Genomic DNA, 19,879 nt, shown 5'->3' with positions numbered 1-19,879 from the left:
AGGCGGGCGGATCACAAGGTCAGGAGATCGAGACCACAGTGAAACCCCGTCTCTACTAAAAATACAAAAAATTAGCCGGGCGCAGTGGCGGGCGCCTGTACTCCCAGCTACTCGGGAGGCTGAGGCAGGAGAATGGCGTGAACCCGGGAGGCGGAGCTTGCAGTGAGCCGAGATCGCGCCACTGCACTCCAGCCTGGGCGACAGCGCGAGACTCCGTCTCAAAAAAAAAAAAAAAAAAAAAAAAAAAAAAAAAAAAGAATGTTACATAAACAGAATCATACAGTATGTACGCTTTTTTTACATACAAAGTATGTATGCTTTTTTAACATACAACGGAATCGTACAGTATGTATGCTGGACAACAGAGCGAGACTCCACTCAAAAAATAAGAATAAATAAACTAAAGTTTGTGTGTATATGTTTGTGTACAAACTCTCTTTGTATACAACTTGAAATTTTCTATATGAAAAGTTTTTTTAAAGAGAGAAAAAAAAATATCTAGCCCAGAGGAGAGAAAAAAACATAGCCCCAAAGTTTTTGGTTTTAGTTTTGGTTTTGTGTTTTTGAGACAGGGTCTCACTCTGTTGTCCAGGCTGGAGTGCAGTAGCATGATCACATCTCACTATAGCCTTGACTTCGTGCAGCCCAGAAGTTTTATCAGTGGTTTCTTTTTTTTTTTTTTTTTTTTTTGAGACAGAGTCTCGCTCTGTCACCCAGGCTGGAGTGCAGTGGCCGAATCTCAGCTCACTGCAAGCTCCACCTCCCGGGTTTACGCCATTCTCCTGCCTCAGCCTCCCGAGTAGCTGGGACTACAGGCGCCCGCCACCTCGCCCGGCTAAGTTTTCGTATTTTTTAGTAGAGACGGGGTTTCACCGTGTCAGCCAGGATGGTCTCGATCTCCTGACCTCGTGATCCGCCCGTCTCGGCCTCCCAAAGTGCTGGGATTACAGGCTTGAGCCACCGCACCCGGCCTATCAGTGGTTTCTACAGAACTTTCATGATGGATCGTCTCAATCTTATACAAACTCTTCCATAGGGAAGAAAAAGAAGGACTATTTCCCCAACTCATTCTATTAGGTTAGCATAAATTTGACATTGAAACCAGAACCAAAAAAAGGTACGAAAGAGGAAATTATCAGGCCAATGACATTAATGAACGGAGATACATAAAAACCTAAACAAGGCGTTAGGAAATCAAATCAAGAGTATATTAAAAAATGAAACACTACGACTGGGTTTTGTTTGTTCCAGGAAAAGCAAAGGTGATTTAACATTATAAATCTGTAAGTGGGCGTTTCTGCCCATGGACGCCGCCAAAGAAGCATTGTTAAAGTCTCTCTTCTCCCTGCCATGTCTAAGTCAGAGTGTCCTAAAGAGCCCGAACAGCTGAGGAAGCTCTTCATTGGATGGTTGAGCTTTGAAACAACTGATAAGAGCCTGAGAAGCCATTTTGAGCAATGGAGAATGCTCACGGACTGTGTGGTAATGAGAGATCCAAACAGCAAGCGTTCCAGGAGCTTCGGGTTTGTCATGTATGCCACTGTGAAGGAGGCGGATGCACCATGAATGCAAGGCCACACAAGGTGGATGGAAGAGTTGTACCAAAGAAAGCTGTCTCAAGAGAAGATTCTCAAAGACCAGGTGCCCATTTAACCGTGAAAAAGATATTTGTTGGTGGCATTAAAGAAGACACTGAAGGCCGGGTGCAGTGGCTCACGCCTGTAATCCCAGCACTTTGGGAGGCCGAGGTGGGCGAATCACCCGAGGATCAGGAGTTCGAGACCAGCCTGACCAACATGAGAAACACCGTCTTTACAGAAAATGCACAATTAGCTGGGCGTGGTGGCGCATGCCTGTAATCCCAGCTACTCGGGAGGCTGAGGCAGGAGAATTGCTTGATCCTGGGAGGCGGAGGTTGCGGTGAGCCAAGATTGCACCATTGCACTCCAGCCTGGACGACGGAGTGAGACTCCATCTAAAAGAAAAAAAAAAAAGAAAAAGAAAAGGAGGAAGACACTGAAGAACATCACCTAAGAGATTATTTTGAACACTATGGAAAAATTGAAGTGATTGAAACCATGACTGACCAAGGCAGTGGCAAGAAAAGGGGCTTTGCCTTTGTAACCTTTGATGACTATGACTCCGTGGATAAGATTATCATTCAGAAATACCATACTGTGAATGGTCACAACTGTGAAATTAGAAAAGCCCTACCAAAGCAAGAGATGCCTAGTGCTTCATCCAGCCAAAGATATTGAAGCGGTTCTGGAAACTTTGGTGGTGGTCATGGAGGTAGTTTCGGTGGGAATGACAACTTTGGTCATGGAGGAAACTACAGTGGTCGTGGTGGCTTTGGTGGCAGCTGTGTTGGTGGTGGACATGGTGGCAGTGGGGATGGCTATAATGGATTTTGTAATGATGGAAGCAACTTTGGAGGTAGTGGAAGCTACAATGGTTTTGGCAATTACAACAATCAGTCTTCAAATTTTGGACCCATGAAGAGAGGAAACTTTGGAGGCAGAAGCTCTGGCCCCTATAGTGGTGGACGCCAATATTTGCCAAACCACGAAACCAAGGTGGCTAAGGCAGTTCCAGTAGCAGCAGTAGCTATGGCAGTGCCAGAAGATTTTCATTAGGAAACAAAGCTTAGCAGGAGAGGAGAGCCAGAGAAGTGACAGGGAAGCTACAGGTTACAACAGATTTGTGAACTCAGCCAAGCACAGGTGGCAGGACCTAGCTGCTACAAAGAAGACATGTTTTAGACAAATACTCATGTGTATGGGCAAAAAACTCGAGGACTGTATTTGCAACTAATTGTATAACGGGTTATTTTAGTCTCTCTTCTGTGGAAAGTGTAAAGCATTCCAACAAAAGGTTTTAATGTCAATTTTTTTTTTTTGCATCCATGCTGTTGATTGCTAAATGTAATAGTCTGATTGTGATGCTGAATAAATGTCTTTTTTTTAAAAAAAAAAAAAGAAATCTATAAGTGGAAGGAGGCATGAGGGAGCTTCTAGGGTGCTAGGAAGGTTTTGTTTCCTGATCTAGCTACTATTTACATGGGTGTGTTCAATTTTTGAAAACGCATCCAACAATACATTTATAATTTATGCACTTTTCTATATATAATGTATCCATTTTTAAGTAAAGTACATATTACTTGCCATATTAAGAGAATAAAGGGAAAATTCGTGACTATCTTAATACACGCAGAAAAATTGTGTAATATTTCCTGAGCTGGGCGTGGGGCCTAATGACTGTAATTCCAGCATTTGGGGAGTCTGAGGCAGGAGGACTGCTTGAGGCCAAAAGTTTGAGACCAGCCTGGGCAACATAGCAAGACTCTGTCTCTACAAAAAAAAAAATCCAAAAACAACAAATAACTTTTGCCGTCCATTTCTTAAAAATATTATACTAGGATAGAAGAGAACTTCCTTACTCCGCTAAAGCACACCTACTCCCCAACCCCCAAAAAAGAGAGCAAAAAAAAAAAAAAAAAAAAAAAAACACCAAAAAAAATCATTGTTAATAGGAAAATGGCAACATTCCACGGAAAATCAAGGATAATCCAAGAGGGCCAAGCACAATGGTTCATGCCTGTAATCCCAACACTTTGGGAGGCTGAGGTGAGCGGATCACTTAAGGTCAGAAGTTCAAGACATGCCTGGCCAACATGGCGAAACATCATCGCTACTAAAAATGCAAAAATTAAGGCCGGGTGTGATGGCTCATGCATGTAATCCCAGCACTTTGGGAGGCCAAGGTGGGCAGATCACTTGAGGTCAGGAGTTCGAGACCAGCCCAGCCAACATGGTGAAACCCCGTCTCTACTAAAAAGACAAAAATCAGCCAGGCTTGGTGGCACACGCCTGTAATCCCAGCTACTCGGGAGACTGAGACACAAGAATTGTTGGAACCCAGGAGGCAGAGGCTGCAGTGAGCCAAGATTGTGCCACTGCGCTCCAGCCTGGGCCACAGAGTGAGACTCCATCTCAAATAAATAAATAAATAAATAAACAGAAATTAGCCAGGTGTGGTGGCAGGTGCCTGTAGTCCCAGGTACTTAGGAGGCTGAGGCATGGGAATTGCTTGAACCCAGAAAGCAGAGGTTGCAGTGAGCTGAGATCACACCATTGCACTCCAGCCTGGGCAACAGAGAGACTCTGTCTAAAAAAAAATAAACAAATAAATAAATAAAATAAAATAAAATAATTCAAGGGGCAGGCCAGGCACCTGTAATCTCAGTACTTTGGGAGGCCAAGGCAGGAGAATCACTTGAGAACAAGAGTTCAAGACCAGCCTGGGCAACATAGCAAGATACCAGCTCTACAAAATATATTTTTTGAAAAAAGAATAATCCAAGGATGCCCAGCATTGTCAATATTGTACCGAGATGGCCCAGCCAACACAGATCAGCTGTCAGTACTTTTTTTTAATTTTTAGAAACAGGTCCTTGCTCTGTCACACATGCTGGAATGCACTGGCATGATCATAGCTCCTCTCACCTCAGCCTTCCAAATAGCTGGGAGTACAGGCACACACCACCACACTGAGCTAATTTTTATTTTTCTACAGGTGTAAGCCACCACCCCGGGCCAGCTGTTGTTATTAACCGGTTATTATTATCTGCCCAGAAAACCCCAATAAAGCCTACAAACAAACTATTAGAAGTTATAAAACAGTCTAGAAAGATGTCTGGCTTTAAGATCAATATACTGTACAAAAATCAATTGTGACCAGGCGTGGTGGCTTACGCCTGTAATCCTAGCATTCTGGGAAGCCAAAGTGCGTGGATTACCTGAGCTCAGGAGTTCGAGACCAGCCTAGTCAACATGGTAAAACCCCATCTCTACTAAAATACAAAAAGTTAGCCAGGCATGGTGGCTCATGCCTGTAGTCCAGCTACTAGGAAGGCTGAGGCACGAGAATTGCTTGAACCTGGGAAGCAGAGGTTGCAGTGAGCCAAGATCATGCCACTGCACTCCAGCCTAGGTGACAGAGTGAGGCTCTCAAAAAAAAAAAAAAAAAAAAATTGCAAGTCTGTAAGTTAGAAACAAATAGAAAATACAACTTTTAAGAGACATCATTATAATAACAATGAATACTACAGATTATTTTAGACTAAATATAACACAAGTTGTGCCAAATCCTAATACAGAAAACTTTTTAACTTTATTGAAAAATATTAAAGACCTTAAAAAATTGAGAGACTGGCCGGGCGCGGTGGCTCAAGCCTGTAATCCCAGCACTTTGGGAGGCCGAGGCGGGCGGATCACGAGGTCAGGAGATCGAGACCATCCTGGCTAACACGGTGAAACCCCGTCTCTACTAAAAATGCAAAAAATTAGCCGGGCGAGGCGGCGGGCGCCTGTAGTCCCAGCTACTCGGGAGGCTGAGGCAGGAGAATGGCGTGAACCCGGGAGGCGGAGCTTGCAGTGAGCCGAGATCGCGCCACTGCACTCCAGCCTGGGCGACTAAGCGAGACTCTGTCTCAAAAAAAAAAAAAAAAAAAAAAAAAAAAATTGAGAGACAGGCCAGGCGCGGTGGCTCATGCCTGTAATCCCAGCACTTTGGGAGGCCTAGGTGGGCGGATCACCTGAGGTCAGGAGTTAGAGAACAACCTGACCAACATGGAGAAACCCCATCTCTACTAAAAATACAAAATTCACCAGGCATGGTGGCACATGCCTGTTAATCCCAGCTACTCGGGAGGCTGAGGCAGGAGAATCGCTTGAACCCAGGAGGCAGAGGCTGCAGTGAGCCGAGACCTTGCCATTGCACTCCAGCCTGGGCAACAAGAGGGAAACTGCCTCAAAAAAAAAAAACCCACAAGGAATGAAGACAAATAATCTAACAAAGAGTTAGTATATAATATATAAAATATAAAAGAAAGCCTACATATCAAGAAGAAAAAGATAAACAACCCTATAGCATAATAAGACCCCCCGCCAAAGTGGCATTTTACAAAAGCAGCACAGTCAATGCATACATGAAAAGAAGCTCAACCTACTTAGTAACCAGGGAAATACAAATTCAGACCATAGTGAGATATCATTTCATACCCAACAGAGTGGCAAAAATGTTTAAGTGTGAAAAGTTGAAGGGCATGTATATCAACAAAAATTCTTTACTCTTTCACCAGTAATGTATAACTTTTATAACCATTTTGGAAAACAATTTGGCATTTACTCCCAAAGTTGAACAAACTCTACAGCAAGCAATTGTACTCCTGGGTGTATACCTATGAGAATCTCTTATACATATGTACAAGACATGTACAAGAGGACATGCATAAGAATATTCATAGCAGCAATAGCCAGGGTATCCAAAAACTGGGGAAGAAATCCACACACAATTGACAAAGAATAGATCAATTGTGATACAATAGCACAGTAGGATGTAATACAACAGTGAAAATGGAAGAACAAAGTCCCACACGAGAACATGGGTTAATGTTAGAAACTTAATGACGAGTTGTTTAAAAGCAAGTTCCAAGCCTGGACAACATAGCAAGACCTTGTCCCTACTAAAAATTTTAAAAATTAGTGGAGTGTGGTGGCACATGCATGTAGTCCCAGCTACTCGGGAGGCTGAAGTGAGAGGATCACTTGAACCTGAGAGGTCAAGGCTGCAGTGAGCCATGATCCTGCCACTAAGTTCCAGCCTGGGTGATATAGCAAGACCCTGTCTCAAAAAATAACAATAATAAAAATAAAAAGCAAGTTCCAGAAAACTACATATGATACCATTTTTACAGAACTCAAAGCCAGGCAAATCTAAGCAATATTTATTGTTTAAATGTATAATACATACATGATCAGAGTATACGAAAATCCAATCCAAGTCAAACTAAATAAAATATTGCCTCCTTGTGGGAGGAGGCAAAGGAGTGGATGGGGGAAAGAACACAGGTAAAAAGCAAGTTACTCCTGATGCTCCATATCTTGGGCTAGGTGGTGAGTCCTTGGGGTTTGTTAAATCACACTCTATATCCAATATTTGTGTTACATATAACCCTTTGTATGTAGTTAATATGTCCTGTCCCTGGTATCAGGATTAAGCCATCCATTTGGGACACCTAGGACACCATTTCCTTTGACTTGTCAATTCCCTTTGAAGGTCATTGATGTCTTCAACCACCTTGGCTAGTGGGTTGAAGACAATCTGTGAAAGTATACCTTGGCCCACTCAGGCCTCAGCTCAGCCTTCTAAAACTAACAGGCCAGTTGGTCAGATGTTAGGAAGAGGTGGGCGAAGCCTGCTGATGAAACTCATCTACTAAAACCTCCCTCTGTGACCTAAGGCCTCTTGTCATAGGCTCACTGGTCTCTACCCAGCCCTGTCCCACTTGCTGTGACTATTCTGGCTTCCTAACCATCCCTTCCAGAACCTAGATTGGTCATGGGGGTCATGGAGGTCCATGGTAATCAAAACCTCATGCCAGTTCCACTTCTGAGGCTAGGTGCAGGCCACCTGTGCTTCAGACCCCACTTGCTCAAGCCACTAACAAAGGTGGGCTTCGTGGCCTTGAGGAGTTAAGCCTATGTCCTCGCCTGTAAAATGCAAACACAGAAGCAACGACATCTATTTAATAAGGTTGTAGTAAGGATGAATGAGGTAATGCACAGAAAATGCCTAACCCACGGTGAAGGTACCCTAAGTCACCGCCTTTAAACCTCACAAGATAGTAGAGAGAAATAAACTGAGTTGCCACACATAAATGGCCTGACACAGAGACTCTCCATTCCCCACTTCCCACCCCTAAACACACAAACTCACACACACACACACTCACACACTCATTAAAAGGCATGAAGTTGCAGGGTGAGTGTATCTGCTGCCCCCTTACGGCCAGAGACAAGAATCACACTGTTCTCCTTTCCTAGGAGCCCAGAACCTGAACTCCGGGTGAAAAACCACCACGCTAGCCCTGCTCTTTCTTCTCTCTTCCATATTTGCCAACTTACCAAAAAAAAAAAAAAAAAAAAAAACTACTGAGCAGATAAAATAATCTCAGTTCTCCAAACTCTCAATGAAATTCCCTCAGCAGGGACAGAAATCTGCAGGAGAGGTAAGGGAGATGCTACTTTGAGCAGGTTTCACCTCCTAGAGCCAGTTTCTTCTTTGCAAAATAGAGATAAAAGCTGCCTCACTGAGGTCTTGTGAGGAGTAAATGATATCCTGTATGTAAAACACTAGCACAGATACTAGCACAGTGTCTGGCATACAGAGTAGCTACTCAATAAGTAATCCCAGATAATAATCACCCTGGTGGCCAAACACAGTAGCTTCCATGTGAAATCCCAGCTACCGGGGAGGCTGAGGCAGGAGGATCACTTGAGGCCAAAGATTCGAGACCGGACCAGGCAACATAGTGAGACAGACCCCCACCTCAAAAAAAGGAAAAAAAAGAATTGGCCTGAGGAGATTCTTCTCTAACTCATAAGACCCTTTCTTTTAAAGAGGAGGAAACTGAGGCCCATAAAAAGGGAGAGATTTGGCCAGGGTGTCAGAAATCAGACCCTGATCAGTAGCTGAACCCAGACTGGAGCTCAAGCCTCCAGAGGAAGGGGAAGGAGAAAAGGAATATTTCAGCTCCCCTAGCTGCTGGGCAGGACACTGTCACTTTGCCAGGCTCCTCTTCCTGGGTCCCCACCTCCCTAGACATGCTTGGCCTTCCTCACACCTTCCTCACCTCTGCATTCTCATGGACCACAGGACAACACAGAAAGGGAACTCTGCTATTTTATTTGTTATGTGAAAGAGTCTGGGTGCTTGTCGGGTGCAGCTAGATGGTCAGTCCCTGAAGGCAAACAGGAGGCCTAAGAGGACACCCCAAGCAGGACCTTGCCTGGAGGATGCTGCACCAACAATCTGAGACTTCTCTAAGGTGTTGAGGACCTCGGTCACTTTGATGCTCCCAATATGATGAAAATCCGCTAAAAGCTGGTTATGTTCACGAGCACAGCCCATGAGAAGGAAGGTGGTATTGAGAAACCCTGTAAGGAAGACAGGGAGAAGTCAGGAACACTTTCAAGACTCAAGAGCCCTGCCTTTAGCCAGGCGCAGTGGCTCACCCCGTAATCCCAGCACTTTGGGAGGCCGAGGCAGGTGGATCACTAGAGGACTTGAGGCCAGGAGGTCCAGACTAGCCTGGCCAACATGGCAAAACCCCATCTCCCTTAAAAATACAAAAATTAGCCAGGCATGGTGGCACATGCCTATAATCCCAGCTACTTAGGAGGCTGGGGTATGAGAATCACTTGAACCTGGGAGGCAGAGGTTGCAGTGAGCCGAGATCGGACCACTGCACTCCAGCCTGGGCAACAGAGCAAGACTTCATCTCAAAATAAATAAATAAATAAATAAATAAATAAATAAATAAAAGACCCCTGCCCTCTTCCCAGAGGCCCCTCACAAACCAGAACACCTGCTCTCCCATCAGAGACTTAGGCACCAGGCACCTTCCCCTTCTTCCTTGGAATTCATGCGCCCTGTCCCTTGCAACCCCAATCCCATCTCCGGATCCCACCAGCCTCTCTGAGATGTGAAGGTGCTGGACAGCACCTGGCAGAGTAGGCATTTGATAAACAAAATTCCTTTCCTCTCACCTGCCTGAAGTTTTAAGGTGGAACTGTAACACGTAGAGGCAGCCAAGGGGCAAGAATCAGTGGTGACAAAATTTGGGAGGCAATCCCTTGTGTGCTCGCCCACACAGGTCGGGCAGCTACGGGAAGCAGATATGATAGACTTAGGAGCGCTGGCCTTAAGTTTCACAAAAGGCTCCAAACTGGTGAGGTTGTTGCAGAGATAAGACCGGCAGACGCGACTGTAGGAGGCAATGGACACTCCCGGTGGGGAGACAAGGTAGGAGATTTGCGCGGGGTAAGACGAAGATGAGCTGCAGCCTTTAAAGCCCACAACTCCCCTTGCAGTCCCTGAGGAGCAGAGGATTGAGAGAGCTCGGATCAGTGTCACTGGCCTCACCCAGAGTCCTCCCTCCCCCTAGCTCTTTCTGCACCCACCCTGCCTGTCACAATCTTTGCCTCCCTCCCCAACCCGTGTCCACTCAGTGCAGCTGCACAGGGCTCAGATGCTGGGGTCTCCATCTTGATCTCCTCATTCTTCCTGTGCAGGACCACCCCCGCCCCCACTCCTCTCTCCCTTGTGCCCTCCTCCAAGGATCTGTCCACCTCCATTCTACCCACTTATCCAGCCCACACCACAACCAGTGGAGCTGTGCTCCTCTTCTGCCAGTGTCTGACATTATCCAGAACATAAATAATGGCCAGGCACAGTGGCTCATGCCTGTAATCCTGACACTTTGGGAGGCCAAGGTGGGCAGATCACTTGAGCTCAGGAGTTTGAGACCAGCCTGGGCAACATAGTAAGACTCCCCATCTCAAAAAAAAAAATTGTTTATATATTTAGTAACTATGTGGAATTCCAGTCTAGAGTCCCTGGGTGCTGGGAGCAGAGCTGGGGGTCAGAAGAGCAAGCAAAAGGAAATGGATCAAACTTAACCTGCTTCACCTGTCTCAATGAACACTAGCGTCTCCTCGCAGCCCTCTTGCAGCTTACACACCATGTTCCTCATCAGAAGCCACTTCCAGTTATGGAAAGCAACAGCTCTGAATCTTGAGGCTGTTGCTTCATAGCACAAAAGAGCTCCAACCCCTAAAAAGAGAATGCTCTCCCAATCATTGGCCCCTCACATCACCTTCTGAGCCCTTGAACTGCCAACCAAGAGTTCAGTCCCCATAGGTCCTGTCCCCAGCGAAACCTAGATACCCAGCCCTCCTTCCACCAGTGACATGAATCCAGCCTCCCACCTTTCTGGGTCTTATAGCATCCAGCCCCACAGGACATACGAGGCAGAGTGGAGATGGCCCCCAGAAGGCAGAACAGCTGCACAAGTCTCAAATGCTGGGGTCCCATGGTCCTGTGTCTGGGTCCTGGGTGCTAGAGGTCAGTCTGAAATCAGTTTCAGTCTGGATCCCAAGCTCAGTTCCTGTCAATCCCCAGATTCTTTGTCCACCTGTCTCTGGGTCACTGTTTCTGGAGCAGAAAGTTGATTGCGTCAGCTTCTGGGACATAGGCTCCCTCAGACCTTCTGGATCACAGGTCTTCCCATCTCCACTATCTGCCCTCCAGTCTAACCTGCACCACCCACCATGTTAGCTTCTCAAAGCAGGACTCTCACTCTCCCACTTACGTCCTCCCATTGGACAAGGTGCTGAGCAGAGAATCCTGGCTTATTGATAATGCAGGCTGTTCTCCAGCCAGAGGCAATGAGATCAGAGCAACAAATAGATGCTTCAAACTCGTGTGTGTGTGTGTGTGTGTGTGTGTAAGTTAACATATCACTAAATAACCCTTGGTTCAATATGGAAATTTGAAAGTATTCAGAACTGAGGTCAGGAGCGGTGGCTCACGCCTGTAATCCCATCACTTTGGGAGGCTGAGGCAGGCGGATCACCTGAGGTCAGGAGTCCAAGACCAGCCTGCCAACATGGTAAAACCCCATCTCTACTATAAAATATAAATTAGCCAGGGGTGGTGGCACGAGCCTATAGTGCCAGCTACTCAGGGGGCTGAAGCACGAGAATCGCTTGAACCCAGGAGGCGGGGGTTGCAGTGAACCAAGATCGCGCCACTGCACTCCAGCCTGGGCAACAGACAGGGACTCTATTTTTGAAAAAAAAGTATTTAGAACTTAATAATAATAAACATACTACATAACACACACATTCACACACAGACATAGACACAGACACACACACACAGACACACACACACACATACACACACATAAGTGCATGTAAAATCTGCTGGAAACTGAATAAGGTCTGAAGTCTAGTTAAAGAGTACTGTACACCAGCCCAGGCATCACGACAAAAGGTCATCTTTACAAAATATACAAAAATTGGCCAGGCGTGGTGGCATGCACCTGTGGTCCCAGCCACTTGGGAGGCTGAGGTGGGAGGACCACTTGAGCCCCGGGGATGGAGGTTGCAGTGAGTAGAGATTGTACAAACAGTATTGTACAAATGTCAATTTCTTGCTTGTATACTATGGTTATATAAGATGCCCCTATAGGGAAGCTGGAGGAAGGACTCAAGGGACTCTATGTACCACTTTTGCAACTTCCTGTAAGCCAATAATCATTTCAAAATTAAAGGGTTTTTAAAATATATACATCAAAATTTGAGACACGGCAGCTAATGCAGTATTTAGAAGTAAATTTATACTTTTAAATACATGTATCAGGAAATATGAAGCATTAAAAAATAAATATGCTCACAAATTAGTTCAAGAAATTGTATAAGGAGCAACAAAGCAAATCTCTCCTACCCAAAAAAATAATGGAAATAAGGATGATAGCAGAAATCAATGAAATAGTAAACAACAACAAACATCATTACAAAAAAGATCCATTTTATGAAAAGATTGAGTTAGTTCCCTGGCAAATCTGATCAAGGGAGACGATGCAAGCCGGCACAGTGGCTCATGCCTCTAATCCCAGTGCTTTGGGAGGCTGAGCCAGGAGGATCCCTTGAGGTCAGGAGTTCAAGACCAGCCTGGGCAACACAGTGGCTCATGCCAGTAATTCCAGTGTTTTGGGAGGCTGAGCCAGGAGGATTGCTCGAGGTCAGTAGTTTGAGACCAGCCTGGGCAACACCCTGTCTACACCAAAAAAAAAAAAGTTTAAAAATTAGCCAAGCATGGCTGTAGTCCCAGCTACTCAGGAGGCTAATGTTCAAGGATCGCTTTAGCCTCAGATCACAAGGTCAGGAGTTCGAGACCAGCCTGGCCAACAAGGTGAAACACTATCTCTACTAAAAATACAAAAATTAGCCAGGCATGGTGGTGCGTGCCTGTAGTCCCAGCTACCATGGAGGCTAAGGCGGGAGGATCGCTTGAACCCGGAAGCTGGAGGTTGCAGTGAGCCGAGATCATGCCACTGCACTCCAGCCCAGGCAACAGAACAAGACTCTGTCTCAAAACAAAACAAAACAAAACAAACAAACAAAGTGAAGAAATGCACAAACCCAACAATAACCAGAGAAATGCAATCCATCAAGTTGTACGTCTATCATACTGCTAAGGATCAGAAAGCTGGGAAAGACAAGTGTTGGCAGGAATGTGGGGATAAAGCAATTCTTGGCCCCTGCTGCTCATGGGATTATGTGGAGGGTTGGGGAATAAGACACTATTTCTGGACTCTGAGAAACACAGGAGCTGAGAGTTCTGACCAGGATCTCGGGCCCAAAGCAGCATTGTAGGGGTCTGACACTACATGGTCAAATTGGGTTTATGAATACCCATTTCTAGTATACCCTACATAGGTATTACAAAAATTTCCACCTTCATCTACAAAGGAACATGCACAATAATGGAGCATTTTCTTTTTTCTGAGACAGGGTCTCGCTCTGTTGCCCAAGGTGGAGGGCAGTTGTGCTCACTGCAGCCCCCACCTGCCAGGCTCAAGCAATCCTCTCACATCAGCCACCCAAATAGCTGGGACCACAGGTGTGCGCCAACACACCTAGCTTTGTAGAGATGGGGTTTTTCCATGTTGCCCCAGCTGTTATCAAACTCCTGGGCTCAAGCAATCCACCCACCTAGGCCTCCCAAAGTGCTGGGATTATAGGCATGAGCTCCCGTGCCCAGTGAATGCAGCATTATTGTGGTGATGGTAGGTTGAGACAATGGGAGCTTCCCTCTCTGAGACCAAGTGAATGCAAAACATGCTGGGGATGTACACTATGGAATATCACACAGGAGTTGGAAGCAGTTGATTAGACGTACACAGGATGTAAGGCAGGATGCAGTGGCTCACGCCTGTAATCCCAGCACTTTGGGAGGCTGAGGCGGGCCGATCACTTGAGGTCAGGAGTTCAAGACCAGCCTGGTCAACATGGCAAAACCCCAACTCTACTAAAAATACAAAAATTAGTCGAGTGTGGTGGTTGGACCCTGTAATCCCAGCTACTCAAGAGGCTGTGGCAGCAGGAGAATCACTTGAACCAGGGAGGTGGAGGGTGCAGTGAGCCGAGATCACACCATCGCACCCCAGCCTGGGCAGTAAGAGTGAAACTCCATCTTAAAAAAAAAAAAAAAAATGTACGCATGATGACAGAATGACAGAGTGTATACATGGATAGATTGTAAAAGCAGAATGTTGATTATTTTAAATAGTAGATAACACAGTATCACTTGCATAAATTAAAAACTCAAACACAGGTTGGGTGTGGTGGTTCATGCCTGTGATCCCAGCACTTTGGGAGGCTGAGGCAGGCAGTTCACTTCAGGCCAGGAGTTTGGGGCCAGACTGGCCAATATGGGAAAACCCCATCTCTTTTAAAAAAAAACAAAAAAAAAAAACAAAAAAAAAAAAACACTACACGCATCCTGGGAGAACACACACATAAACCAAAAGATACATATTATTAACCACTTCAGAATGAGAACTGCCTATAAGAAGGTTAGGGAATGAAAGTGGGGAATTGGTGGAAAATAACAGCGTAGGAGGGGTACAACGATCATACACCTTGGCCTCGGAGACCCAGGTTGGAATCTTTTACCCCTTCCCTTACTAGCTGTCCAATTTGTTGAACTCAGAGCCTACTACCTTGTTTGTAAAATGGAGTATAATACATCTCATAGGGTCATTGTGAAGATCAATAAAATTATTATCATAAGTGTTAGGCAAATGCTAAGCTCTTTATAATTGTTAGTTACCCTGTTCCTCCACCACCATCCCTCCCTCCCACACCCACTTCCTCTCACTCTCTCTCCACTACCTAAAGGATCAAGTTCATCCTCTTTAGCTGGCCTTTAAGCCTCCCCCGACGCCACCCCACCCCAGATCAGCGCCACCCAACCTTTCCAATTTTATCTAGGACAGCTCCCCTGCCCAGCAGTCCAGCTAGAGGTCACGTCGGCCACCCTTTTCTGTCTGCAATGCCTCAGACACACATGCTCTGTAACCCAGAAATCTGTGGCCAAGAAAGGTGCTAAGACCCACAGAAAAGCTGGGACACAGGTAAGAGAAACGAAGGCTGACAAAGGCTCTCACGGCGGCGGGGACTAGGCCAATCAGAGAAGATGGCACACGCCAGCCTGAGATGCAGAACAACTGGACTCAACGAGCTGAGTACAAGTGGAGACGCAACCAGAAAAGACTGAAATGAAATTCTCAAGCAAAAAAAAAAAAAAAAGGATGGAGCAGTAGTCAAGAGGGGATGCCACCCCTACAAAAGACAAACAAATTGATGGAATGGAACCTTGCAGGGAGACAGAGGACCAGCAGAGAGAGGGAGGCGTAGGAAAATGAGGAGTGGGGCACAAAGGCGGGGTTCTCAGGGAGAAGAGGAGTCGATCTCAGAGCGGGGAAAAAGGGACACAGCGGGCTGCACAGAGAAAAGGGGCCAAGGCAGAGAAGATGGCGGGATGGCGTGAGGAGGAGCTCACAGAGATACCCAGAGAAGGCGATGATTACACAGAGGAGCCCCCAGAGGGGTGAACTATTGAGGAAGATGAACGCGGAGGGTGGAGCTAGCCGGAAATTCAGAAAAACTAGAGGCGTCCCTAGCGAAGGAAGCAGGGAAGGGGCCAGGCTATCAGGGAATGAAGCACGGCAGAAAATAGGTCCGAGAGAAAGGGAAAATCAGAGATTAGGAAAATCACAACCGACACAAAGGCAGCTTGGGAGACACAAGGAAAGGGGTGCAATCTGAGGAAGGAGGGCCCGCTAAGCAAGCAGGGAAATCACAGGGCTGGGAGAGAACGCATAAAAGAACGGTAGCTCAGGAGTTGTGGGGCACCGGAAGAGAAATAATAGAAAACGCGGGCGTCCACGCAGCAAAAACAAGCCACTCGCGAAGTTGAGGTAGAAGGCAAGAGAAGGCCAGAAGCGAGGCTACCCGTGGGCACACCGGGCTTAGTCAACGCCCCGGGGGCGGGGCCAGGCGGGCCGTTCCTGGGGGGCGGGGCCAGCCTCGGTCCAAGAGGGGGTACTCGACGCCCCATTGGCCACCTGCCTTGAAAGAGGAAAGACAGTCTGGCCAGGCATGACGCGCGGAGGGAGGGGCAGGGGTGGTGCGAGACTCAACTCGAAGCGCTATTGGCAGGACTGATAGTCTTGCGCGCCAAGAAGCCGGCAGAAGGGAAGGGGCGGGACATCAGTTCAGGATCTCAAACCGCATTGGTCGTCTGCCTGGGCGGACAGAGGCGATGCTTGAAGTTCATTGGTCCTTGTGAGACAGGGCAAGAAAAGCAGCGCGAGCTTGGCCGTTCCTCTGGCCACTTTCTCGTAGTGTCCTTGGCGTCTTCTTGACTGAATCTGACTCCATTGGAGGCTGTGGTAACCGTGAACCAGCTGCACGAACACGGCCCCTCCTGCCTTTCCGTCCTCCTCCCTCTTAGCTGGACTCCCTACCCCAGGCATCCCCTCGCCTCCCCCTCGCGCCCCTCCCGCCCTCGCGCCCCCTCTCCCCTTCCCCGCCTCGCGGGCCCCTTGGCGCGTTCCCCGTGCTCCACTCGTTCCCTGGGGCACAGGAAGGGGGGAGGGGGGAATGCATGAAATTAATTGTCGGGAGTGGGCACAGGAGCAGGAAGTGCTGGACCCAGCAACTGCACGGGTTTACGCAAAAACCTGAATAATGTGTGGGCGCAAGAGAGACATTAGTGCCCCGAGGAGAAGGTTTTTGGCCCAGATCAGGGCCTAGCCCATGACAGGGGCTCAGTAACCATTTGTGGAATGAATGAAGGAATGAAGGAAAATAACTTGAAAGTGGGGCAGGTGCCCGGTGTGGTGGCTCACACCTGTAATCCCAACACTTTGGGAGGCCGAAGCAGGCAGGTCACTTGAGGTCAAGAATTCAAGACCAGCCTGGCGAACATGGTGAAACCTGTCTCTACTAAAAATACAAAAATTAGATGGGCATGGTGGCCCAGGCCTGTAATCCCAGATACTTGGGAGGCTGAGGCAGGAGAATTGCTTGAACCCAGGAGGTGGAGGTTGCAGTGAGCCGGGATCACACCACTGCACTCCAGCCTGGGCTACAGAGCAAGACTCCATCTCAAAACAAAAAAAAAGAAAGTGGGACAGGGGAGCCGAGCGCAGTGGCTCCAGCCTGTGGTCCCAGCTACTCGGGAGGCTGCGGCGGGAGGATTGCTTGAGCTCAGGAGGTGCAGGCTGCAGTGAGCCATGATCGGGCCACTGCGCTCCAGCCTGGGCAACAGAGCGAGACCCTGTCAATAAAAAAAAAAAAAAGCCGGGCGCGGTGGCTCAAACCTGTAATCCCAGCACTTTGGGAGGCCGAGGCGGGTGGATCACGAGGTCAGGAGATCGAGACCATCCTGGCTAACATGGTGAAACCCCGTCTCTACTAAAAATACAAAAAACTAGCCAGGCGTGGTGGCGGGCGCCTGTAGTCCCAGCTACTCGGAGGCTGAGGCAGGAGAATGGCGTAAAACCCGGGAGGCGGAGCTTGCAGTGAGCTGAGATCCGGCCACTGCACTCCAGCCTGGGTGACAGAGTGAGACTCCGTCTCAAAAAAAAAAAAAAAAAAGTGGAGCAGGGAATCCATGAGAAGAACGAAATTATTGGGGGTGTAAGAGAGGGTTCTGATTTAAAGGGGTACAAGAACAAAAGACTGAAGGAATGCAAGGAGGCAGTTCCTTTGCAGGGCATAGATGAGACTAAGAATTGAAATTGAACTAAGAATTGAAAGGGGCATAAAACTACTGGTAGGCATTGGATAAATGCATGACAGTGGGGTGAGTGTTATTGAAGAGGATGCCAGGAAACACTGTTGGGATGGAACAGGGTGCTTGTGAAAAGGGGGTGTAGTACTTGCTGAAGCGGTATGGGAGGACATGAGTAGGCCAGAACCTGGGATGTGTGTGTGGGTGGGAAGGTGTTTGGACTGAAAGAAAAGAATGTTTGAATTGAAAGAATACAGAAGGCCAGGCACGGCAGCTCATGCCTGTGATCCTAGCACTGTGTGAGGCCAAGGCAGGAGGATCGCTTGAGCCCAGGAGTTCGAGACCAGCCTGGGAAACATAGTGAGACCTTGTCTCTATGAAAATAAAAATAAACAATTTTTTAAAATAAATTTTGTTTGACACGGAGTCTTGCTCTGTCACTGAGGCTAGAGTGCAGTAGCACAATCACGGCTCACTGCCAGCTCCGCCTCCCGGGTTCATGCCATTCTCCTGCCTCAGCCTCCCAAGTAGCTGGGACTACAGGCGCCCACTGCCACGCCCAGCTAATTATTTGTATTTTTAGTAGAGACGGGGTTTCACCGTGTTAACCAGGATGATCTCGATCTCCTGACCTCGTGATCCGCCTGCCTCAGCCTCCCAAAGTGCTGGGATTACCGGCTTGAGCCACTGCTCCCGGCCTAAAAAATTTTTAATTTAAAAAAGGGGGAGGAGAGTGTAGTGGCTGTAATTCCAGCACTTTGGGAGGCCGAGAGGCAGATCACTTGAGGCCAGGAATTCAAGACCAGCCTGGCCGACATGGTGAAACACCATCTCTACTAAACATACAAAAAAAAGAAAAAAATAGCCGGGCATGGTGGCTCATGCCTGTAATCCCAGCTACTTAGGAGGCTGAGGCAGGAGAATCGCTTGAACCTGGGTGGTGGAGGTTGCAGCGAGCCAAGATGATGGTGCCATGGCACTCCAGCCTGGGAGACAGAGTGAGACTCCATCTCAAAAAAAAAAAAAAAAAGAGGAAGAGGAGAGGGGTTTCTGAAGAAGGAAGATACCTGAGAAAGGTCATGGGGTAAAGAGGGGAGAAAGCTGGGGAAGAAGCCAGGATCAGGGCGGGATCTAAAGAGGGGCAGAATGGAGACCTGCAGGTGTGGTCTCCAAGGCAGGAGGGTTGTTAGGGGCGGGCCCACCTGGCTATGCTCACCCTCCACTCCTGCCCCTAGATCCATGGAACCCAGTGACATGCCTGCTGGCTACCACTGCCCGTCAGACTCTGCCCCCCAGAATGAGACCAGAGACCCCCAGGGCACAGAGCTCATCCCCAGGAGAGCCATCAGCCGCTCTCCAACCTGCGCCCGCTGCCGCAACCACGGTGTCACCGCCCACCTCAAGGGCCACAAGCGCCTCTGCCTCTTCCAGGCTTGCGAGTGTCACAAATGTGTCCTCATCCTGTGAGTATGAGGTCTGGGAGGGGAGGAGGATGGGCCTCCTCCAAAGAGTGGCTGACCTTTGACTCGCAACTCCCCACTTTTAGGGAGCGCCGCAGGGTCATGGCTGCCCAGGTGGCCTTGCGTAGGCAGCAGGAGGCGCAGCTAAAGAAGCACCTGATGAGGAGAGGGGAAGCCTCTCCCAAAGCTCCCAACCACTTCAGAAAGGCAACCGCTCGACCACAGGTCCCCTGTGAGTGTCTCTGACCAGCGACGGGGCAGGGGTTTGGGTGTAGGAGGCAGATGTGGGGAAAAGAGGCCCAGCCCTGCTGCTGAATTGGTGTGCGACCTTGAACTAAGGGTTTCTACTCCCTCAGCCTCGGCTGTCCCAGCATTGAGAGAAGTTCTGCAGCAAGTTCTGTGTGTCAAAAATGGGCTAGAGGCCAGGCACAGTGGCTCACGCCTGTAATCCCAGCACTTTGGGAGGCTAAGGCAGGCAGACCACGAGGTCAAGAGATTGAGACCATCCTGGCCAATATGGTGAAACCCCGTCTCTACTAAAAATACAAAACTTGGGCCGGGCGCGGTGGCTCAAGCCTGTAATCCCAGCACTTTGGGAGGCCGAGACGGGCGGATCACGAGGTCGGGAGATCGAGACTATCCTGGCTAACCCGGTGAAACCCCATCTCTACTAAAAAAAAAAAAAAAAAAAAAAAAAAAAAAAA

General features: G+C 47.9%; 2 protein-coding genes and 1 pseudogene across 3 annotated transcripts in view; 2 read left to right on the top strand and 1 right to left on the bottom strand.

Annotated features, from left to right (window-relative positions):
* The first annotated feature begins 1,350 nt into the window (after positions 1–1,350).
* On the top strand, positions 1,351–2,717 carry LOC112612130 (annotated as a pseudogene).
* Positions 2,718–8,727: 6,010 nt separating this feature from the next.
* Positions 8,728–15,967, bottom strand: LYPD4 (LY6/PLAUR domain containing 4). Of its 2 annotated transcripts, none has more exons than XM_025366260.1 (5): positions 14,889–15,967; positions 10,872–11,058; positions 10,534–10,677; positions 9,612–9,938; positions 8,728–8,999 (listed from the first exon to the last, which is right to left on the bottom strand). In XM_025366260.1, the coding sequence occupies exons 2-5, from the start codon at positions 10,936–10,938 to the stop codon at positions 8,797–8,799; spliced, it is 741 nt and encodes a 246-aa protein (XP_025222045.1). In that variant the 5' UTR covers positions 10,939–11,058; positions 14,889–15,967; the 3' UTR covers positions 8,728–8,796. The 2 variants fall into 2 exon arrangements, with proteins under 2 accessions (XP_025222045.1, XP_025222046.1); XM_025366261.1 differs by lacking the exon at positions 10,534–10,677 and adding an exon at positions 11,161–11,236 and having other exon boundaries at positions 10,833–11,058; positions 14,889–15,038.
* A 302-nt stretch (positions 15,968–16,269) lies between these two features.
* DMRTC2 (DMRT like family C2) overlaps positions 16,270–19,879 on the top strand; it is an 8,045-nt gene continuing 4,435 nt past the window's right edge. Inside the window, exons 1-3 of the mRNA XM_025366246.1 lie at positions 16,270–16,369; positions 18,951–19,178; positions 19,262–19,407. Of these exons, the coding sequence (XP_025222031.1) occupies positions 18,955–19,178; positions 19,262–19,407 (370 nt within the window). The 5' untranslated portion in view covers positions 16,270–16,369; positions 18,951–18,954. The remainder of the gene's footprint in view (positions 16,370–18,950; positions 19,179–19,261; positions 19,408–19,879) is intronic.

The sequence above is a fragment of the Theropithecus gelada genome, chromosome 19, assembly GCF_003255815.1.
Source record: "Theropithecus gelada isolate Dixy chromosome 19, Tgel_1.0, whole genome shotgun sequence".
Classification (NCBI taxonomy): Eukaryota; Metazoa; Chordata; class Mammalia; order Primates; family Cercopithecidae; genus Theropithecus; species Theropithecus gelada.
This window is presented reverse-complemented; position numbering and strand designations above follow the sequence as displayed.

What these genes read in the sequence shown, in the direction of transcription:
- LYPD4 (XM_025366260.1), bottom strand. Translation starts at nt 10,938, where the DNA reads ATGGGACCCCAGCATTTGAGACTTGTGCAGCTGTTCTGCCTTCTGGGG. An exon ending in GGCCATCTCCACTCTGCCTC is followed by an intron (nt 10,678 to 10,871) that starts GTATGTCCTGTG and finishes TTCTCTTTTTAG; the next exon opens with GGGTTGGAGCTCTTTTGTGC. An exon ending in CACCTTAAAACTTCAGGCAG is followed by an intron (nt 9,000 to 9,611) that starts GTGAGAGGAAAG and finishes TCTTCCTTACAG; the next exon opens with GGTTTCTCAATACCACCTTC.